General features: G+C 37.3%; 1 protein-coding gene across 1 annotated transcript in view; it reads right to left on the bottom strand.

Annotated features, from left to right (window-relative positions):
• Positions 1-19,251, bottom strand: part of Ammecr1 (AMMECR nuclear protein 1) — a 109,494-nt gene that overhangs the window by 18,781 nt on the left and 71,462 nt on the right. Inside the window, 1 exon segment of the mRNA XM_027433597.2 lies at positions 2,223-2,337. Within this exon segment, the coding sequence (XP_027289398.1) occupies positions 2,223-2,337 (115 nt within the window).

The following is a 19,251-nucleotide window of genomic DNA, read 5'->3' as shown; positions in this document are numbered from 1 at the left end:
ATTGTAGCTGTGTGTAATTCACTTTTGAATGCTGATATACCAAAAGTACAAAACCCTGGGTGTTGTTTTAATTCAACAAGAGAATGTTACATAATAAGACAAATATTTATGCTCCCAAACGCCAAGTCAAAAGAATATAGAGTCTTGTAGAAATTCAAGCTGGCAGATAGTGACCACAAAAGACAAATAGCACTTGACAGGATACATAGTGCTAGCATTTCAAGTGCTGTACTTCCCATCCACCTAGCAGAAAACAGATACATCTTATGAACATCAAAGCCAAATAGCAAGGTGAGTTTTTGCTGTTGAGAGCTCTTGATGTGAACTAAAGGGGAAGTTATTAACTCTGCTCATCTATACCAATTCATCAGTTGCTGGGGTCTCAAATTTCTCTTCCCTATGAAACGTATATACATTTACTCAATATGTTCACATGAATAAAACATATCCCTGTGTTTACATATGCTCAAACTGTATTTTCAACTCAGTGGCTGCAAGCAAGGGTAAAAGGGCTTCCATACATTGGTCATCCTCTTGATCTGAGGCCTTCCCCCATTCTCACTCCCCATGCCAGCACTATACACATTACATTATCCAATCTACAAAGCAAAACTTAAAAACTCTGGCCAGAGAAAAGAAAACAGTGTGAAAATAACCTTCTAGACTATAGAAAATGTTCATCAGTGGAAACGTGAATTGGAGCCATTAAGTAAAATCCACTGGGAGATATTTCCATAACATTGGTAAGTTTCTCTTAAAGAATACAAACAGGCCTGGTATTATGAAGCACACATGCAGTCCTGCTGCTCCTCAGGAAGCAGGGGTAAGAGAGAGGACCATGAGTTGAAGGGCAGCCTGGGCAACACGGTGGCAAACAAACAAAAGGGTTGACAGAGAAAAGAAGAAAAGGAGGGAAGGAGGAAAGGAGTGGCCATCAAATAGGAATGTTACACTTTACAAAATATAAAGAAGGAAATTTTAGCTCTGGGAAAGGGTTGACAAATTTTCTAGTACAAGTGTTACTAGATTATTCCATCTCTTCCTTTATTTATATATGTCTAAGATGCTTTGATATTCTGATAATGACACACAAAAAAAACTACCACAAACCCAAGAAGGGACACTTTCATCATCTTCTATGCAAAAGTTATAAAATAGCTCTGGCGTCACAAAAATAATTCATATCTGAGATGAATTTCCAGAATATCATTCTGTGTACAGTGTAGTGAACCACAGTGGTGTAAAACCATCTGTAGTCTCACGAGGAATCCCAGAAAAACCAAAATTAAAATTCAAGTCCAGTTAACTATGAGGACAATGATCTGGTTACAAGGCAGTCTCATTAACAATAGGAATGATTCTTTGAAAACAGCTTCGAAGTAAATGCTCTTGTAAAGATACAGTAATTCCGTTTATAAGTGGTGTGTGAGAGAATGGTATTTATCAACAAATTGCCCTTGTTCCATTCTTCTACCACTACTTTCTTCATATCCTGCAAGTAATTTTCTCTCTGCATCATCATAGAGACCCTATCTTGCCATTTCTGTACATGTAGAAAGCTGCCTGGAACACAGTGGTATTCAGGGACACAGGCATAACTTCCACTCAACTATCTCAACTGCCAAAGTAAAATCACCATGAGAACTTTTGAATCCCACATAGTAAAGAAGAAAAATACAATTAATGTAGGTGCCTCTGGCAATGACAAAACACAGACATACTCTAGATAGGACAGTATTTTCGGTGTAATTTCAAGTGTGCGTATTAATGTAGCCAAGGATGAACTCACACTATTTAATTCTAGGTTACTAATACCGCTCTCACTTACTGCTTTTCCCCAAGTGGTACATTTTGCTAACTCTTGCTGCTTCTTTCTGACGTGTGTGCTCTGACTGCCTGGTCATTCATTCAGTAGTAGTTACAGCACTGGAATGGAAATATGGGGAGAAACAGATTCCAGCCAGTCTTTCTCACTACTTCTTAACAGCCTTTATTGAGTACTTAGATGAGGTAGGAGGATAAAAGTAAACACCACATTTAGTTTGGAGATTGGAACACCACAGGGTATTTGGCCATTAAAAAAAAAATCCTTCACTCATAGCTCATTGTCCACTGGGGAGCTTTATTTCAGTGTTAGAATGGATAAGGAGCCTTATACCGTGGGCTGAGTTGGTAACATCTACTCAGGAGGTGCCTTCAAGTAAAGTATCTTATAATCTTACCTCCCAGTCCAAATAGTCACAGACATCCTCAAAGTTAGTGAGCAGAGAAACCGAGCAGAAAAGCCGTGGCAGCTCATCCCTTGTCATTGGTGGAAAACGGCTGTCTTTAAGGGCACTGTTGAAGACAGAGCAGAGATTAAAGCTATCACTGCATATGAAGGTTCCAAAGTTCAAATTCTGACAAACATTTGAAATAGGTAAACAATTAAGAATCAGAAATGTATCAAAGGTGCAAGTGATCATCCAAGGCATTTTTAGAAACCCGGAGATTTTAGAAGTCACTCTTTTTCATTGCATAGATTCTGTGACTACTTCAACTGTAAAGAGTGAATGCTCAATTCACTCTCCTAATTTTTATGTCTCGCCGTGCTATTTGTAAAAGCAGAACATGCTTTATTTTACATTTGAGGAGAATAAAACTACAGTAGTGGAAGTATGCTGGAAGGCTTCTGAATCAATGATTGGAAGAGAAAATGTATATCTGATCACACATAACTGTTTTTTGACATATAAAATCACATTGTAAAACATAAAAAGTTAATACAAGTTGCAAGAGTTAGCACAGAACATTAAATAACTCAAAAAGATGAATTTTTTTCATCAAGGAAATAAAATGAAAGAAAATGAAAACAATCATTCAAATCACAGATTAAAAACACAAGAATTTCATGTGCCCAATAAAGGACAACTGAAGACGGGACTCAAAACCCATGGAAAAAGGCTCATCTGTATGACAGGTCTGATTAGGAGATCGTGAGGTCATTAATCCCATCAGTGGAGTTCTGAGTTTCTGCATACATCAACTCTGATTAGGCCCTTTAATCAGTAGCACTGTGCCAAACTCCAGAGACCCTCGAAAAGGATAAAATGGTCTTCTTCCAAGAGAAGAAGACATAAATCAATGGTGCCCCTCCCTACCACCACCTTTCTCTCTGCCTGTCATACACCCTATGTTCCTTGTACTTTTTTTCTCTCTTTCAGGGATCATTTAATGATTAGAATCCTCCTGTAAACCCTGCCCCCAAACGATTCCACCACCTACTGAAAGTGTTGGTGACTAATCTTTTAACATGGGCCTATGGGGCACATTTCAGATCCAAACTATAAGGGACACTTATACATTTTTTTTATAATGCTGTGTTTTTTGTATTTTTTCTGTTTGTTTTTTATTATTTTTTTATTTTAGGGGCACTCATATTTACATAACAATCCCCATTCCCTTGCCCTCTCATCCTCCCATGTTCCCCACCAACCCCCCCAACCCATCCCCCAACTCCTCCACAGGGATAGTGAGGCCCTCTACCAGGGACGTTCAAAGTCCATCATATCATTTTCGGGAGGGCCTTAGGAGCCCATTCCCTATGGAGGGATACTATTGTAGTCCTTGTACTTTTTAAAGAAACCATTTCCTGGTCAAGCAAAACACACCTCTGATTACCTAACATATAAATGCAACTACTGACATAGCATCAATAATCAAACAGCCTATATAGAAGCCAGGCTTAGAAAATATTTTCACTGTTTCGTTCTCACAGATTACAAACTGAGAAACACAATAAAGTCCCATGGCCTTTGGAAATAATTTAATTCCCTTTTAAGTGACTCATTGCCAAATCCACTCTTCTTCCACATTTTGTATTTTGAAACAGCCTCTTGCTATGCACTTTTTATTTTCTTTTACTATGCCCTCCCGTGTTGACATTCTGAAACTCACTGCATTTGTATTTTCAGTGCATTCTGGTGCTACTTCCATCCCACTATACAAAAGAAAGAACAGGAAGATGCTCTTAGGAAGATGTAGAGATGTTATATATTTATAAATACAAATGTTCGAGTTATTCAAGGGGCCACGACCCACCAAGAAAATCAGGAAATTGTGAACTCATACTCTGAAAGCAGCATTTCACTATTTTACAATTTAACAACATAAATTTCCTATGGTTTGGCTCCCTTTATTTTCCTCCTGACAAATAAAAGTCTTAAAAATACTCTCAAGCTCTCATCCAAAGGCAAGTTGAAGACACACTTATATTTAACTATGTCTTATACACACAAATACTGGAACAAAATGCTAGCACATTATCTAGATGTATCCCTGGGATAATTAAAGGTCAATCACATTTTTCAGTTTTCTTGTTAAAAAAAAACAGAATGAGAGAAAAAACCCTTTATATAATAGAATCATGTAAATACAATTTTTGGAGTTAGGGAATGGGTTTATTGTGGTAAAATATACATAAAACTTAACATTTTAATCATTTTTAAATATCTATATTTTGGTAGAATAAGTATATTCACAACCATTACCATCATCTATCCCCAGAAATTCATGTATTCCCCAACTGAAACAGTATATCCGTTAAACACTAATTTCCCATTCCTCTCTTTCTCCCAGTTCCTGGCATAAAATGTAAGTTAAGTACACTTTTATAATCTCAAATAGTTGTGCTAAAATAAATTTACTTTTTGTTTCTATTTTAGTAGTCACATTCCACTAAATTCACCATTTTAAAGTATACAATTTGATGAGTTTTAGTATATTTAGAGATGTACAGCTATCAGTCTTACTCAGTATTAGAGTGTTTTATAACTTCATAAAGAAATTCTATATTTGTCAGCAATGAACCCAAGTTTTCTCTACTCCCAGTTTCCTGGTAATGATAATCTACCTTTTGCCTTCATGGATTTGCCTATTCTGGCCATTTTGCACATGTAGAATTAGACTTGTAAAAATGATATTTAAAAAGTCAAAATATTGCCTTTTGTGTTTGGCTTCTTTCACTTAGCATGTTTCGGGATTTCATCAGTGTAACAGCACTAACCTTTCTATTATCTAATAACGCTTTATTTTTATTCATGGATGGATGGGCATTTAGACTGCTTTCCTCTTTGAGAATACTATGAATTATGCTGCTGTGAATATCTACATAAGTTTTATTATGGGCATAATTTTTCATCTCTTGGGGTACATACCTATAAGTACAATTACTGGTCATTAAGGTAATTCTGTTGAGCTGGAGAGATGACTCAGCAGTTAAGAGAACTTGGTACTCTTCCTAGAGGGCAAGGGTTCGATTCCCAGCACCTATCTGATAACTCACAACTACATGTATCTCCAGTTTCCCTCCACTTCCAGGGGATCCAATGCCCTCTTCTTCCCTCTACAGGACATAAGGCACACATGTGGTGCACAGACATACATGCAAGGAAAACACACACATCAAATAAACAAATCTTTAAAATAAAAAGTTATTTCTCTCTCTTTATCTTCGTGGGAAACTAGGAGTTCCCACAAAAAGGCTGAAAAATTGTATATTCCCACCTGCAATATATTAAGGTTCCCACTTCTTTACATCCTTGGCAATGCTTGTTATCATCTTTGTGTTTTTTGGTTGGTTGGTTTGTTTTTGTTGTCATTTTGTATAATTCTGGGCAAGTTTTAAGGATGATATATTTTGCATCCAGCTTTATCTTTTCATGTAAATAATACATGTGATGAAGTCATCATACAGTTAATTTCTCAATGCTTTGTGGTTAGTTACATTGTTTGCCATATTTCCTAAACTGACCAATGAAAGCGTAAGTCAAGCCTACTAAAACTCAATCTATTTCGAATGGATGAATATTTCAAGTACCTAAAATGAAACAAGTTTTTCCCTTGCTGTGGAGCCTTGCCGTTCAGTCACTCTAGGACTTAAGAAAAGAAGGTATTTAGAACAATGAGTGAGGCACGAACTGGTAGAAAATGACAGTGGTGCCTCACTATCCTAAAATTCAAATACAATGCCTCAAAGCTTTGAAATAATAAAGGGACATGAGTCATGATGGAAATCGTCTGATTGTATCAAAGAATTCAAGCAAGAATTTTGGTAATTACATTTTCTCCCATCTCCAAGTAACTTTTCATTAAACTTGTGAGCAGAGAAACATCAATGGCACTCAATGCAAATTCCCAGAAAAATACACTGGCAATGAAAGCCTAGCAAGGATTTAAGGGATCCTAAACAGATAAAAATTCAGCTGGAGATGCACCTCCAAGCTGCCAGGCCAGTGTGAATAGCTGAAACCCAAGAGAATTCAGCTTATCTCAACCAAGCTCTTTTTAGACTATACCATACACACTGTTAAACCTAGGGCTTTGGAGAAGATGTTGCATTTTGAATCTGGGCGATGACATATGAGGTGAACCAGTGAAGCCAAATATGGAGGTAAGTCTATAACCCAGATTTTTAGGCTCAAGCCCCAAATCAGTACCCACACATTAGTCTTCACCTTTGAATATATTATTCTTTGAGGTTTGAAAACGAAATCCTTGTCTTAATTGGCATTTTGTTGTCAAACCTGTAGTGTATGCCTAAAAGCAGATACATGATCATTTAGTAGCATTATTTAGAGGCTAAATAGAATGCATCCCCAGAATTCCTGGCTATTGGAAATCTACAAGAATAAATTAGTAATATTGCCTTCTAAGAATATTTTATACCTAACAAGTATCTGCCAATTTAAATTCTAGGGAGTTTAAGAAACTGACAGGAGGCTCTTGCAGTAAACTGATCATGAAAATTATCTTTGAAATGACAGGAAGCCATTTTCAAATGTTTAAATAGTACTAGGGAAAATAACCAAAAGTTTATGCACAAAATCAGCTGGCTGCCCCATCATCAACCATATGATAGACATGAACAGTTTAAACAACAATTTAGTTCACATACCAAATTCAAATGTATTCAGTTCAATCTGGCACCTTCCCAAGTAGACATTTCACCTAATTGAGAAGCAGCATTAACTGGTCAAAGTTAATATCTAATGTTAAATAGCACTTCAATAAATAGATTAAGAAAATAAGACTTCAGCTATCAAGGTTTGTGAGAGTATCTGCTAAAAGGAAATAAAACAGCTGAAAAGAGACACAGCATTAGATACTGCAAGGCCTGTCCTAGACAATATTATTCCATGCAACAGAAATGACTGAAGTGCACCTGTTGAGCCATTCATCTCTTTCTGAAACAGAGTCCGTTAATCAGTTAAGTAGCAGGAAGTTACCAAAGTGACAGGGCTTCCTATCATAGACAATCATTTTACAGCATAAGTAATTAAATCCACAGTTAGGCACTGCTATTGGAATAGATAAAGAGAAGTGAATGAAGTGTGCATGATTTTTTTTAAATCATTCTGAGAAGTTTAGGCCATTAGGAAATTCCTTGTTCTGTCATTCCCGGGCATTAGGACTCCAAGGACAGAAAGCACACATGACACATTTGCACCATACAAACTTAGAAAAACGAGAATCTTAAACCCACATCTGAAAATTTATACTTACTTTTCCTTTCTCATTGAGTAGCGGATCTTAGCTTTTTACAAACTCGAGACAACAATGGGACACAATCCAAACTTCCAACATGTAACTGTTGTTCACACTGCTAGCAGGGGAAAATAAAGAGACCCTGATTTTGTTAAGGGCTGTGCAGTGAAAGGAAATTTCCAACTCTATGTCATATGGACACTGTTACTTGACTGTGACGTGTTATTTCTTTAACCGATATAAAGGCAGCTTACTTGCTGCTTAAGAAACATTTCTGTTGGTGGATTTTGATGTCTATTTTAGTGTGGTATAATAATGGGCAATTCATGAGGAATGGAGAAGAGAACAGGGCTGGGACAAAAGGAAGAGGGAGAAAGAAAGAAAGAAGGAAAGAAAGGAAGGAAGGAAGGAAGGAAGGAAGGAAAGAAGGAAAAAGAAGTGAGGAAAGGGAAATGGGAGGCCATAACAAAGTACACAAGGAAGATAACCAGAAAAGTCTCCGGGAGAGATATGCATGCAAAGGGACAAAGAGAAGACAAGGAAGGAGAATTAATTATATGGGTGGGGGAAATAAAGGGTGGTAGCTTTTGTAGGGTTTGCTATGCATTGTTTGGCTCCTACGAAATTTGTTCAGGCTTCAGGAGTGGTATCACCCATTGGCCTTCTTGGAGTTCTTGAATTCTTAAAATACTTGCATGTATTTATATTATAATCTCAAAAAAATGAAAGGAGAAATAATTGTTTTGAAAACCTGTGCTCTTTGAGACAGCCATGGCTGCCCACCAGAAATCTCTGTGGGCAAGAGCATCATCAGAGTCTGCCTCTGTGGGCTACAAGATTTTCTCTTATAAATCAGAGGAATTGACTGAAATTTTGATTTAGTGGCACAAGATGAAAACTGCCAAATACACGATACCTAAAGAAACAGATGGCTAAATGTGCCTATGGCAAATATTTCTCATTTCCGCCTGTGCAACATCCACGCAATGCTTACTCTGGAGTTTCTGGATTATTCTACCCTGGTTTTGGAAACAGGCAACTAAAAACCATTTTTTTTTTTTAGTTTTACTTTTTTCTGATGAAAGTCTTTAAAATATATCCTGCCAGAGTAAATGGTAATTTAATTTTCACTCTATGAGTCAGTTCATCTTTAAGACTCAGTATGAGTTTGAGTCATTCATTACTACACACGATACGAACAGTGCTCTCATCATATTGAAAAGGAAAGGCTGTGTGGGCTTGGAAAACAGACTATAATGTGGCCATGAACAATTTCCATTTTGGCAAATTTAAAAACAAGATTATTTCTGATTTCATGTGACTGCAAGGCTAAAAACTTCCAAGGAGCTCACTCTCATTTAAATTAGAACACTATAACTGAATGAACTTGAGTTGTTTTTGTTTGTTTGTTTGGTTGGTTGGTTGGTTTTGAGACAGGGTTTAACTATGTAGCCTTGGCTATCCTGGAACTTGGCTATCCTGGCTATGTAGATGAGGCTGGCTTTGAATTTAGATGTCTACCTGCCTCTGCCTACCATTAAAGGTGTGCTGGGATTGAAGGCATGCACCACCACACCCAGCTTGTTAAATTTCTTGAGATAAGTTCTCACTATGCAGCCAAGGATGGCTACCAATTCATAATATTCCTGCTTTAGCCTTCCAAATGCTGAAATTGCAGGCAAGTACCTTCACATTTGGATCTGAATGAATTATTTCTTAAAATACTTAGAATTTAAAGACTTTGTCTATATCCCTGAATGAATTATCTCTTTGCAGCCATCGAAAGCATGTCTCAATGGTGGAGCCACTAAATACGGCAAAACTGCAAAATCGAAGTTGCAGTTAACACATAAACATTATTTCACAGTTGTATATATTATACTGAATATATTAACATGGCCAAGAGCTTGGGGTCCTAGAATGAGAAATCCTTGCATGTAGACACTGGCTCCACTGTATCTACATATCCACTGTATGTAGGTGTGTCATGTCTTTATCTGTGGGAGTTTCATTTATAAAATGAAGATAATAATAGTACCTCTGTAGTCCTTCTCATAAATGACAGGTAGTGTTTAATAAGTATTTGGAAAATGAAAGAAAATGAAACAGAGGCTTGCAAAGATAATTGTTAAAATCTTCCCATGGTGTGACTAAAGAGCCAAACTTAGTCCTGCCGTTCCCTTCCTTTCACCAGACCAGATCCTGGCTTCACGGAGTTACCATGACAATAAAAGAATAAATAAGTAAGTGCAGAAGTGACTTGCATACACTATGTGCTTAATAAATGGTGCCTGTTGAAGAACTCTGACAGCAGGTGTATTTGCTAAGTTTACACCCAGGAACTGGTCTGGTGAAAGGAAGGGAACTACAAGACTAAGCTCATTCCTTTAGTCACATTATGGAAAGATTTTAACAAGTATCTTTGAAAAGCCTTTGTTTCATTTTCAAAATATTTAGTAAGTACTTACTATCTGTTATTTGTGAGAAGGACTACAGAGACTATAATAATAGTAATGGTTGAGCATGCCAATGGGAAAACCTAAAGTCCATGCTCCAAAAGCCAACACTTTTTGAGTGACAACAGAGATTCAAGGTGTTTCAGATTTTACAGCATTTCAGATTTCAGATTCAGATTAGGTATAGGGAACACTCCAGCACTGGAAAACCACCCCAAATCTGTAGCACATCTGGTCCTAAGCACTTCAGATCCAGGGACCTCAGCTTGCAGTAAGTGGATTACTAAATAACATGTGGATGTGTGTAAAACACTCATTACAATAATAAATTATAAAATGCTGAAGAAGAATGATCAGACTAGGTTAACTCCCTTTTTGGAAACATCTAACTACTGGTTTGCTAGTTGCCAAATGACCTAGTATTGTAGGTAACTTTACAAAACTGAACCTATTTCATCAAGTAAGGAATGTCTTCTTCAAGAGCTACATCAACACAGAAGAATGTAGTCATATATTATGTAATATTTTCTTGAGTTTCCTGAACTAGATTTTTTTCTTACCTCTCTAGAGCAAATTTTACTTCTGTGCAAGAGATGTTGTCAAGCAATGAAGTTTGTACAATGAAACACACTTTGTACAATTAACATACACTAATATAAAGAAACAGTGCTCATGAAATTATAATCACTCTATTATTTTCTATCCTACTGGTTACATTCTAACAATAATCAGAAAAAAGACAACTCCCTAAGAGGCAGGAAGGAGATGGGGAGAGACAAAGACAGAGACCAAGAGAGACAGAGAGAGAGAAGGGACAGAAAGGAAGAGAGGGGCACATGGGGGACATAAGGAATCAGAGACCCCAAGGGCAACAGCTTCTTTTCTTATCTTATCCAGTGGTTTGCAAACTACTTGGGTTGAGCATTTACATCAGGAGAAAAAAAACTGGGCACACATTCCAATACTCTTCCTCATTCTGTTATAGAGCTCTTAAGCCATGTCATTTTGCTTAGGTTAGCTTATCTAGCTTTGGATAAACTGGCTGAACAGCTTTAAGAAGACTGCTACAAAGAAAGTGCAAGTTGAAAGACTCTACTTAACCAGCCGCGTGTAAACTGAAATACACTGGAGGGTGCTAAATGTGAGTGAAACAATGTGTTCCACTAGCACACCGCACCAAATGGTGGGTGATACCTCATTTAGAGTTATGGTAACCCTCCAGTGTGGAATGAATGAGGGTTCTAAGGTCAACCCAATTACCAAATATTAGTAGGGCTTAAATATTTTCACATATTCTAGATAAAACGATCCTGAAAATAATTTCTTATATTTTCTTCCCATTCCTCACTTGGGCACATCTCTCTTTGGAGCTACTGACTTTTTTCCTAAAAAGTTTTGAAGACTGGTCCTAATATACTTAGACATGATACTTCAAGCAAAAGCAGCTTTAACTACCAGAGTCAAGATTTATTGAGAATTCACTGTGAGCCAGGTGCTATATGCATGGAGTCTTCTGTTTAGTCTTCAAAATAATCCCATTACGTACGGGAAGAAACAGAAGTTGAGATTAAGTTCCTTGTCTAGGGTCCCAAAACAGCTGAGAAACTTGCTGTCTTAAGTTAGCCCTGCCTGTTTCAAAAGTCCATTCTCTTTCGAGAGCCAATATGCTTATGTGGTCAATGACCATAAATATACATACTTTTAATCAGTTGCAAGACTTTCTCTCTCAGTGGAGGCTTTCTTTCAGGGAGTTTAACTAGAAGCTCCCAGTACAAGTATGAGCATGTCCTGAAACTGCTGTAGTAAAAGTGCTCACTTGTTTTCCTTTCTCCTCTTCCTTCTCCCATTTTGATCTTGGTGACTCAGAGCTGTTGCCATTGAAAAACATCTGTTTTGTCTAAACTTAATAAGTCTTATTAGTGGGATACTAAGCCTTGCCTTATTCTGAAACCTTTCCACAACTTGAAATTTAATCAGCTGGAAGTCATAATAGAGTTACTAAAGTACTAGGATTTGGACCTACCTAAGCTGCTGGGCCTGTTCCTGATTTTTATCTGCTATTTTGACCTGAATAAGTTGTCTCATATTTGCCACAAATGTCATGTTATTTTTCTTCCCCTTTTCCGTGACAATCAAATCTATAATTTGAATTTCATAAACCACAAGACATGTGTTATCACTCTAACTTGTGTGCCATGTTAGAGCCTTAGAGCCGTGTAAGTCTTACCTACTCATTTCCTGTCCTTTCTAATATTGTTGTCAGTCCTTGATGCTGGGCCTGGTGACAGAGATCATGATGGTTTGTACTGTACGGCCTGTTGATAACTCCGTGGCCTCCTAGAATATTCTGTGTGCCTGTGAATGCAGGTGCAAGCAGCACCTGTGAAGCAGGCTTGTTCTCCCACATTTCCCCACTGGGTCAACATGACCTTTTCCGTTCTGAACAGGTTTCCATGTTCTAGTTCATTCTTTGAGGAAACAGGTGATAGTGACAGAGAAAAGTGAATGATCCACTGTCAACCTCTCTAGGGTTTTAGAGAAACCATGATTTAAGCAGAAAGGGGGTTGGGAAGAATAGTAACAAACCTCATCCCCACAGCCTACCTGCTTAACCAACCAATGTTAGGTGGTGCCTGTGACACACACAGTGCAGCTGGGCTTTTTACATGGCCTGTTTCCCTACAGTATGCAGAAGTACACATGAGTTCTTAAGACCACTGTAATTTGCCACACATTCATTTTAATTTAACTATTTTAATGTTGATCACTACATGGTATCCTTGGGGTGAGACATTCTTTAATTGTTCATCCTTTTCATTTTCCATGGTATTTCACCATTTCCCAAGTATCTTTTATCACAGCTGAATCTCAATGCAGCCTCATTGTTAGAAACTATAATGGAGTAATCCAAGAACAAGTCCCCTATAGTCATGGGTTCAACCAAACCAAATCCTTAGAGAACATGTAGTCTTCACAGAACAGTTGACTTCATGTATCCAAAGTTACTTAATTGCTTGGCAGCAGGACCAAGACTCTACAGTACTCTACATGCATCTCCCAACCTCTTCCTGTTTCCACCGAGTATTCCATCATTCTGCCACATACTACTTGATCAGCTCCATCCTGATCCATAGCAGGGGTTTAAGATGCAAAGAGGGAACTGATGCCTTTGGCCCAGGGAGTAGCTAGAACAATAAAACAGTGGGCTGCTGCTCAGTATAACTCAACACTGTTGGGCACCTGGTACTTGTGAGCCTGCCAAGGTCAAGGACAACCTAGAAACTGAGCAGACAAGGGCATGGGAGCAGCAGGGCCAATGCAATCTTAACTAATGCCCTCCTTTGTCGTCTAGTCTTATAGAGTCCTTACACAGGCTTATATAGTACGGCTCTCTCCCTCTCCTGCTCTTACAGAGTCCTTATACTTCTTACACAGTGGGGTTCTCTCCCTGTCCTGCCTTTACACAGTGGAGCTGTTTCCCTCTCATGCTCTTATCCAGTCCTTACACAGTCTTATACAGTGGGCTTCTTTCCCTGGCCTGCTTTCCCCCTTGCTCATCTTATCCTGCATGCCATCTAGTCTGACACATCATTTCTCCTTAGCTACTTAGTTACATAAAGGACCATTCAACAGCAAAAGTTACATATTTTTAAAATAAGACATTTAATTCCCCTTTATTAAAGTCTAACAATTTGAGAGTCTTGTCCCCATGGTAAAATGCCACTGTATGTTCTGATTGTGTGTGCACAACTATGCCAGGCTATAAGCTGGTCAGGGCAAGATAACCTCAGTGCTCAATTTCAAGTAAATAGCACAATGCCACGTGTAGATTCAGTACATGGGAACTATGTGGTGCTCGATGTACTAAAGCTCTCTCGGACTTTAATCCATCCTACTCCCCAATCTCTCAAAGTGGAACAGATTTTACTTCACTCCCTCCAATATGTTTAAACTGAGCCTGATAAATAGGAGAGAACATTTTAACTCTTTGTTTCTTGTTTGGTTGTAGCTGAGGAAACCTAATTTTCAAAGGCAAATTTTGCAAGCATGGTTTTCCACTCTTTTACCATCAAAAACAAAAATGGAATAACTCAATGAAAAGGTCCTCCTACTTTGATTTTGTTTCCATGAGAAATAAGCACATGGGCTAGTAAAATATATTGGGACGGCTTCAAAACACACAGCTGAAATAGAAATTGCTGACTCTGTCCTATGATGCATTTAGTAAAACCACAACTGATACTGAAAGGGACAGCATCATTTGAGGGTAAGAAAAATGCAATGGATCAAAGCCATGCAATTTATATCATAGTCATGTGACAGTAGTGGTATAGCAGAACTTGCCATAAACAGGTGCTAGCTATAAGGACTATAGCTATAAGGACTATAGGGAAGCAGGGAATAGCATTGAACATGACTTATTTAAGCAGATATTCTGAGTGTCTCCTACAGTGAAAGCACAAGTATATATCTAAGATTGTTCAATGCTCTACTCAGTTTTGTGGAGCACCTTGCTTCATGGGAGCTTCACTACACTGCAGTAACATGACTAGATTTGAATGGAGTTGAAATTTGAAAGGAGTTTTGACTATTTGCATCCATGTATATATCATAATTTAATTACACCCAAGGTGAATGAGTGTTACACTTATTTTTGTTCACTGTGGTACATTTAGTACCTAACATACTGTAGCTGGTAAGCGGGTATTTAATGAATGAAATAAAATATAGGAAAAGCAGTCTCATTCTAATACACATTTATTGATAAAATAATAAGGATTAAAATAATTGTGCTGCATATACTTTATTAAATGGTTAATGGTCCCTTAAATTTTTTTATCCTTATATTTTATGTATATATTTTATCGCTCACTTTAAAAATTATGCCATAAAAGTGTATCTATCTTTCTTTATAGCCATTAAATGATGTTCATTTACAGCATGGCAACTGGTCTTTCTAGCTTTTATTTAGATTACTGTGCATTCACAATGCCACTGTTTGGCAATATTTTTCTATCTGAAACTCACATACTGCTATAAATAGATAAAAATCTCCCAGGACAGAGTCACAGAGTGGCTTTGATCTCACAAGCCTTTTCCCCTTGAGGAAAGCACAAATGCTCGTATCCTGATGGAGCTCAACAGCATCTTATGTTTATGTTGCTATTATTACCATTTTGTTGTAGCATGAAACATATAGGGGTCCATATTACTAACCTATTTTATGCTTTTCATACCTTCTTACAAAGGGACATATTATGAACTGAATGAACCATAAGACATCAAGGGTAGGCACAGATGATAAAAGAAGCACAATAGTCTCTTTAAATGAACACAGGCCTGGTGGAAATCAGCTAACGAATCATATGTACGGACACTATAAAAAAATTCCTGTGGCCACTTCCTGTTCTCTGATGGATTTCAGGTTAATAAGTGTCCGATGTCCAAAGGGAGAAAGGGCCTTGTTGCAAACCAAGCCTCTGAAGCCATGCAGATTATTTGGAAGGAGAAAGCAGATTCTGTGGAAGACATGTGGGAACAGTGCACACCTAGCAGGACTGTCAAAATGTTAACTTCGAAGGCAGGACAACTCACCAGGCTCATGGGGGTTAAAGGATTAGCATGCACTATATCAATAACATTAGACTTTAAAATTCCAAGGTCTGGTTTGCTTTTTATATGGAATAATATTGGCTTAGAATGCCACTCAGAGCCTGTTCCATGGGTATGACACCAGGTTATAGCACCTCATTTTCTTAGGCCACTGCCATGTCCTCTGTGTAGCCCCATGAAACTAAAAGCCACTTCTTAGACTTTGGTAAACAACATTAAGGAAACCGAGTGAGTATTTTCTGTGGATTTAACTTTCCTGGAAATAATTATCAATGGTGGAAAACAAACTCTTCAAACAGAATAAAGCCTCATTAATTTAAAGTCTACTATTTCAAAAAATTGGCCTAATGCAAACAAAACTTGGCTAAAGGTTTCCTTTAGCAAGTCTGGAAAATAAGGATCCGCTAAGCAAATCAAGTCTGTAATTAAGGTTGTAAGGGGAATACAGAACTTGCTCAAAGAGAACAAATTACTTTCTTGACTTTACTCATCTACAAGCATGATAACATCCTAATTACAAATCTTCTGTGTAGGTTAAAAATGCAGGTCTCTGGCAAACTTTTGCTAGACAGCACAACCTATTTTAAAACATCAGTGTTACTAAACCAAGCACAACTAATTTTAAAGTACATATTTTATTAATTCTTTTTTGATAGGAATTTTTATTAATTAAAATTTTTATTTATTTTATATTCTGACCACAGTCATTCATTATTTTTTGATTATTCTTGTCTTTCTGCAACTGTTCTGAATTTGGGAGCCTTTACTCACATGATGGTATTAATAGCCACTTGCCTACTGTGACAATGACCACTAAGTTTATGGTTTACAATAGGTCACTAATAAACAGAAAATAAAACTAAAATATCTGGACTAAGTTTGATTACTTGTTTACTATCTGAACCAATTAACTTTAATTTGTGAGGCAGCTCTATCCATAAAAGAGAGAGAATGGAGGGTAAGAAAGGATTATATTCCTGAGGTAAGAGATCTACATACCACCGGCCGTTGGTGGCACAAGCCTTTAATCCCAGCATTCAGGAGGCAGAGGCAGGCAGATCTCTGTGAGTTCAAGGCCAACCTGGTCTACAGAGCCAGTGCCAGGATAGGCTCCAAAGCTACATAGAGAAACCCTGTGTTGAAAAACCAAAAATGGAAAAAAAAGATCTACATACTCAAACCAACAAAATAAAAAGCCCAAACAGTGAATAAAATCTTTGGAACACTGTACGTAAAGTACTAAGTATCTCATCATTATGAAACAAATACTGAATAAAAGCCCAACAAAACATCACCTCTGTCCAAAGGAAGCATTCCTGGAAGTTGTTACTCCTCATACATCTACACTGGCTCTCACTTCACTAGCACAGGGCAGTCTTGCAAATCTCTCCAGTCATTCCCTCTGCAAACATGGCTCACTGCCTAGGAAACTCTGTTACCCTGTCAAAAATATACATCTGGCCACCGTAACTATATTGCTAGCTGTTGGATTTATATAGGTTTCCCTAAAGCAAAAGACACACTAGCACATCATGGATATTCTACTAGCTTTGCTTGGTTGGCTAGGATGAGATGCCTCCTTTTCATATACAGAATTGTAAACCACAGTGATTAAAAAAAAAGGCAACAAGATGTCCTGTTTCTATGGAAACCTTGAAAACACCAGAACCACCAAATGTGTTTGCTTAAGAAAATTTGGGACACTAAAATTGATAGGTATCCTTTCAAAGGCCTATATAGGAATACTGAATAAAATAATCACAGGTCAATGTTCCAACAAAAGTAAAATGCTAACCAGTAAATTTTATACAGGGGAAAAGTCAAAGTGGTTTTGGGCAGGAAAGTCACAAAGGGTCTCTGTTTTAAATGGAAGCATCTTTATGCCATGAGTTAATCATTTAGGTCTGCTCTGTATTATCAGTCCAAAACCCATCTACAACAGGAAATCAGAAGCTTGTGACCCTTAAAATGAGACTTTTTCTTGGAACAATGTTTCTAAGATAGTGAACATATGCAGGGCACAAACCAGCTACTGAGTTGTTCCATTTAGAGACTGCTTTTCTACAGAACATTGTAAAAATCAGTAAAATCAAATGTGACTACATAAATATTAAAAATAAACATAGCTATAAAATAATTCGGGCACTTGTCCGAGGTTATTTTACTATTCAGTGCTAATCTATTACAACATATCCACATTAAATTAGGTAAACTATTACTTGGAAATGGTTTTGTTTTAACACTGTGTATAATAGTACATCCATCCTCTTTTCACTAAATTTCAGGAATTTCCCTTTAGAGTATGTGTCAACATCTGCACATAATGATCCATCTAAAGTTTTTTTTGGAACCAGCTATTCATTTGTCCTATATTACATGAACATTATTCAAAACTTAGTGATCCCAGCTGATGGCTGGAAATGTTATTTTCTTTGTTAATGTGCATTGCTACAATGAGGGTTGAACTCTGCCTCCAGAAAACTCTCCTCATCTTCCTCTCAAGAAGGTCTGAAAGTCAAAGTCAAGAAGGCCAAAGCGTCACAGGGCTTAACTCTGAACACTGCAAAGCACCCAATTCTTTGGATAGAATTTTACCTCATCTAAACATTTCACACTTAGGACATCACTCAGCTACAATATAAAAACAGACCATATAAACTGGAATCATATTCACAAAACATGTGGAAAGTTCTCCAAGGAAGAACAGATTATTCAAAATTATTGCTAAATAGATGGAGTAAGAAGACACTGATTTTATAACAAACTTTCCTTTGCATTGTACTACACAATGGATATGCTGTTTCCCTTTAAGGAACCCTAGAATCTATTTTAATTCAGCCTCAAAACTCAGATACACTTAAGTAATAAATACAGATATTAAATTACATAACAACTATCCAGTGTTTACAAATGTTTATTTCCTTACAGATTTCTCATCCACAAATGTATTTTTGGTTAGAAATGTTTTTTCAGGGTTCTTGTGTATTTTAACAAATGTCATATGTGAAGGTCAGGGAACAACTTTGTGGAATCTTTTCTCACTTTCTACCTTTACATTGGTTCTGTGCATCAAGCTCAAGTTGTCAGGCTTGCATAACAAATGATTTTGCACAGTGGGCCATCTCGTCAGCCTTCTGCACTTTTCAAAAGTAATTTTACCTATAATTGAGAAACTAATTCTGTTTTGCAAATTACTGTTTATTTTTAAAATTATAATGTAATTATATTAGCCCCCTTTCCCTTTCTTTCAAATCCCTCCCATATGCTCCTCGTTGCTCTCTTCCAAATTCACAGCCTCTTCTTTCAGTAATTCATATACGTGTGTGTGTGTGTGTGTGTGTGTGTGTGTGTGTGTGTGTGTGTGTGTGTGTGTGTGTGTGCGTGCAATACAAAAACACATAGTAATCAACCTGTTCAGTCTGTGTAATGTTACACATATGGATTTTTCAGTAACGATCATTTGGTATTGGAAAACCAAAACGTGTGCTCTTCCCTGGGGAAAACTACTAAGAGTCTATTTTTTTTTAAATCTCACACACATAGGAGCACACATACACATGAGAAATAAATGTTGAGGGCCCAGAGAGATGGCTCAGCAGCTTAGAGTACTTGTTGCTCTTTTAGATGACCTGAGTTCAGTCCCAGTACTCATACCAAG

This window comes from Cricetulus griseus, chromosome X, assembly GCF_003668045.3.
Source record: "Cricetulus griseus strain 17A/GY chromosome X, alternate assembly CriGri-PICRH-1.0, whole genome shotgun sequence".
Lineage (NCBI taxonomy): Eukaryota > Metazoa > Chordata > Mammalia > Rodentia > Cricetidae > Cricetulus > Cricetulus griseus.
The sequence above is the reverse complement of the archived record's forward strand: the minus strand, read 5'-3'. Positions and strand labels throughout refer to the sequence as shown.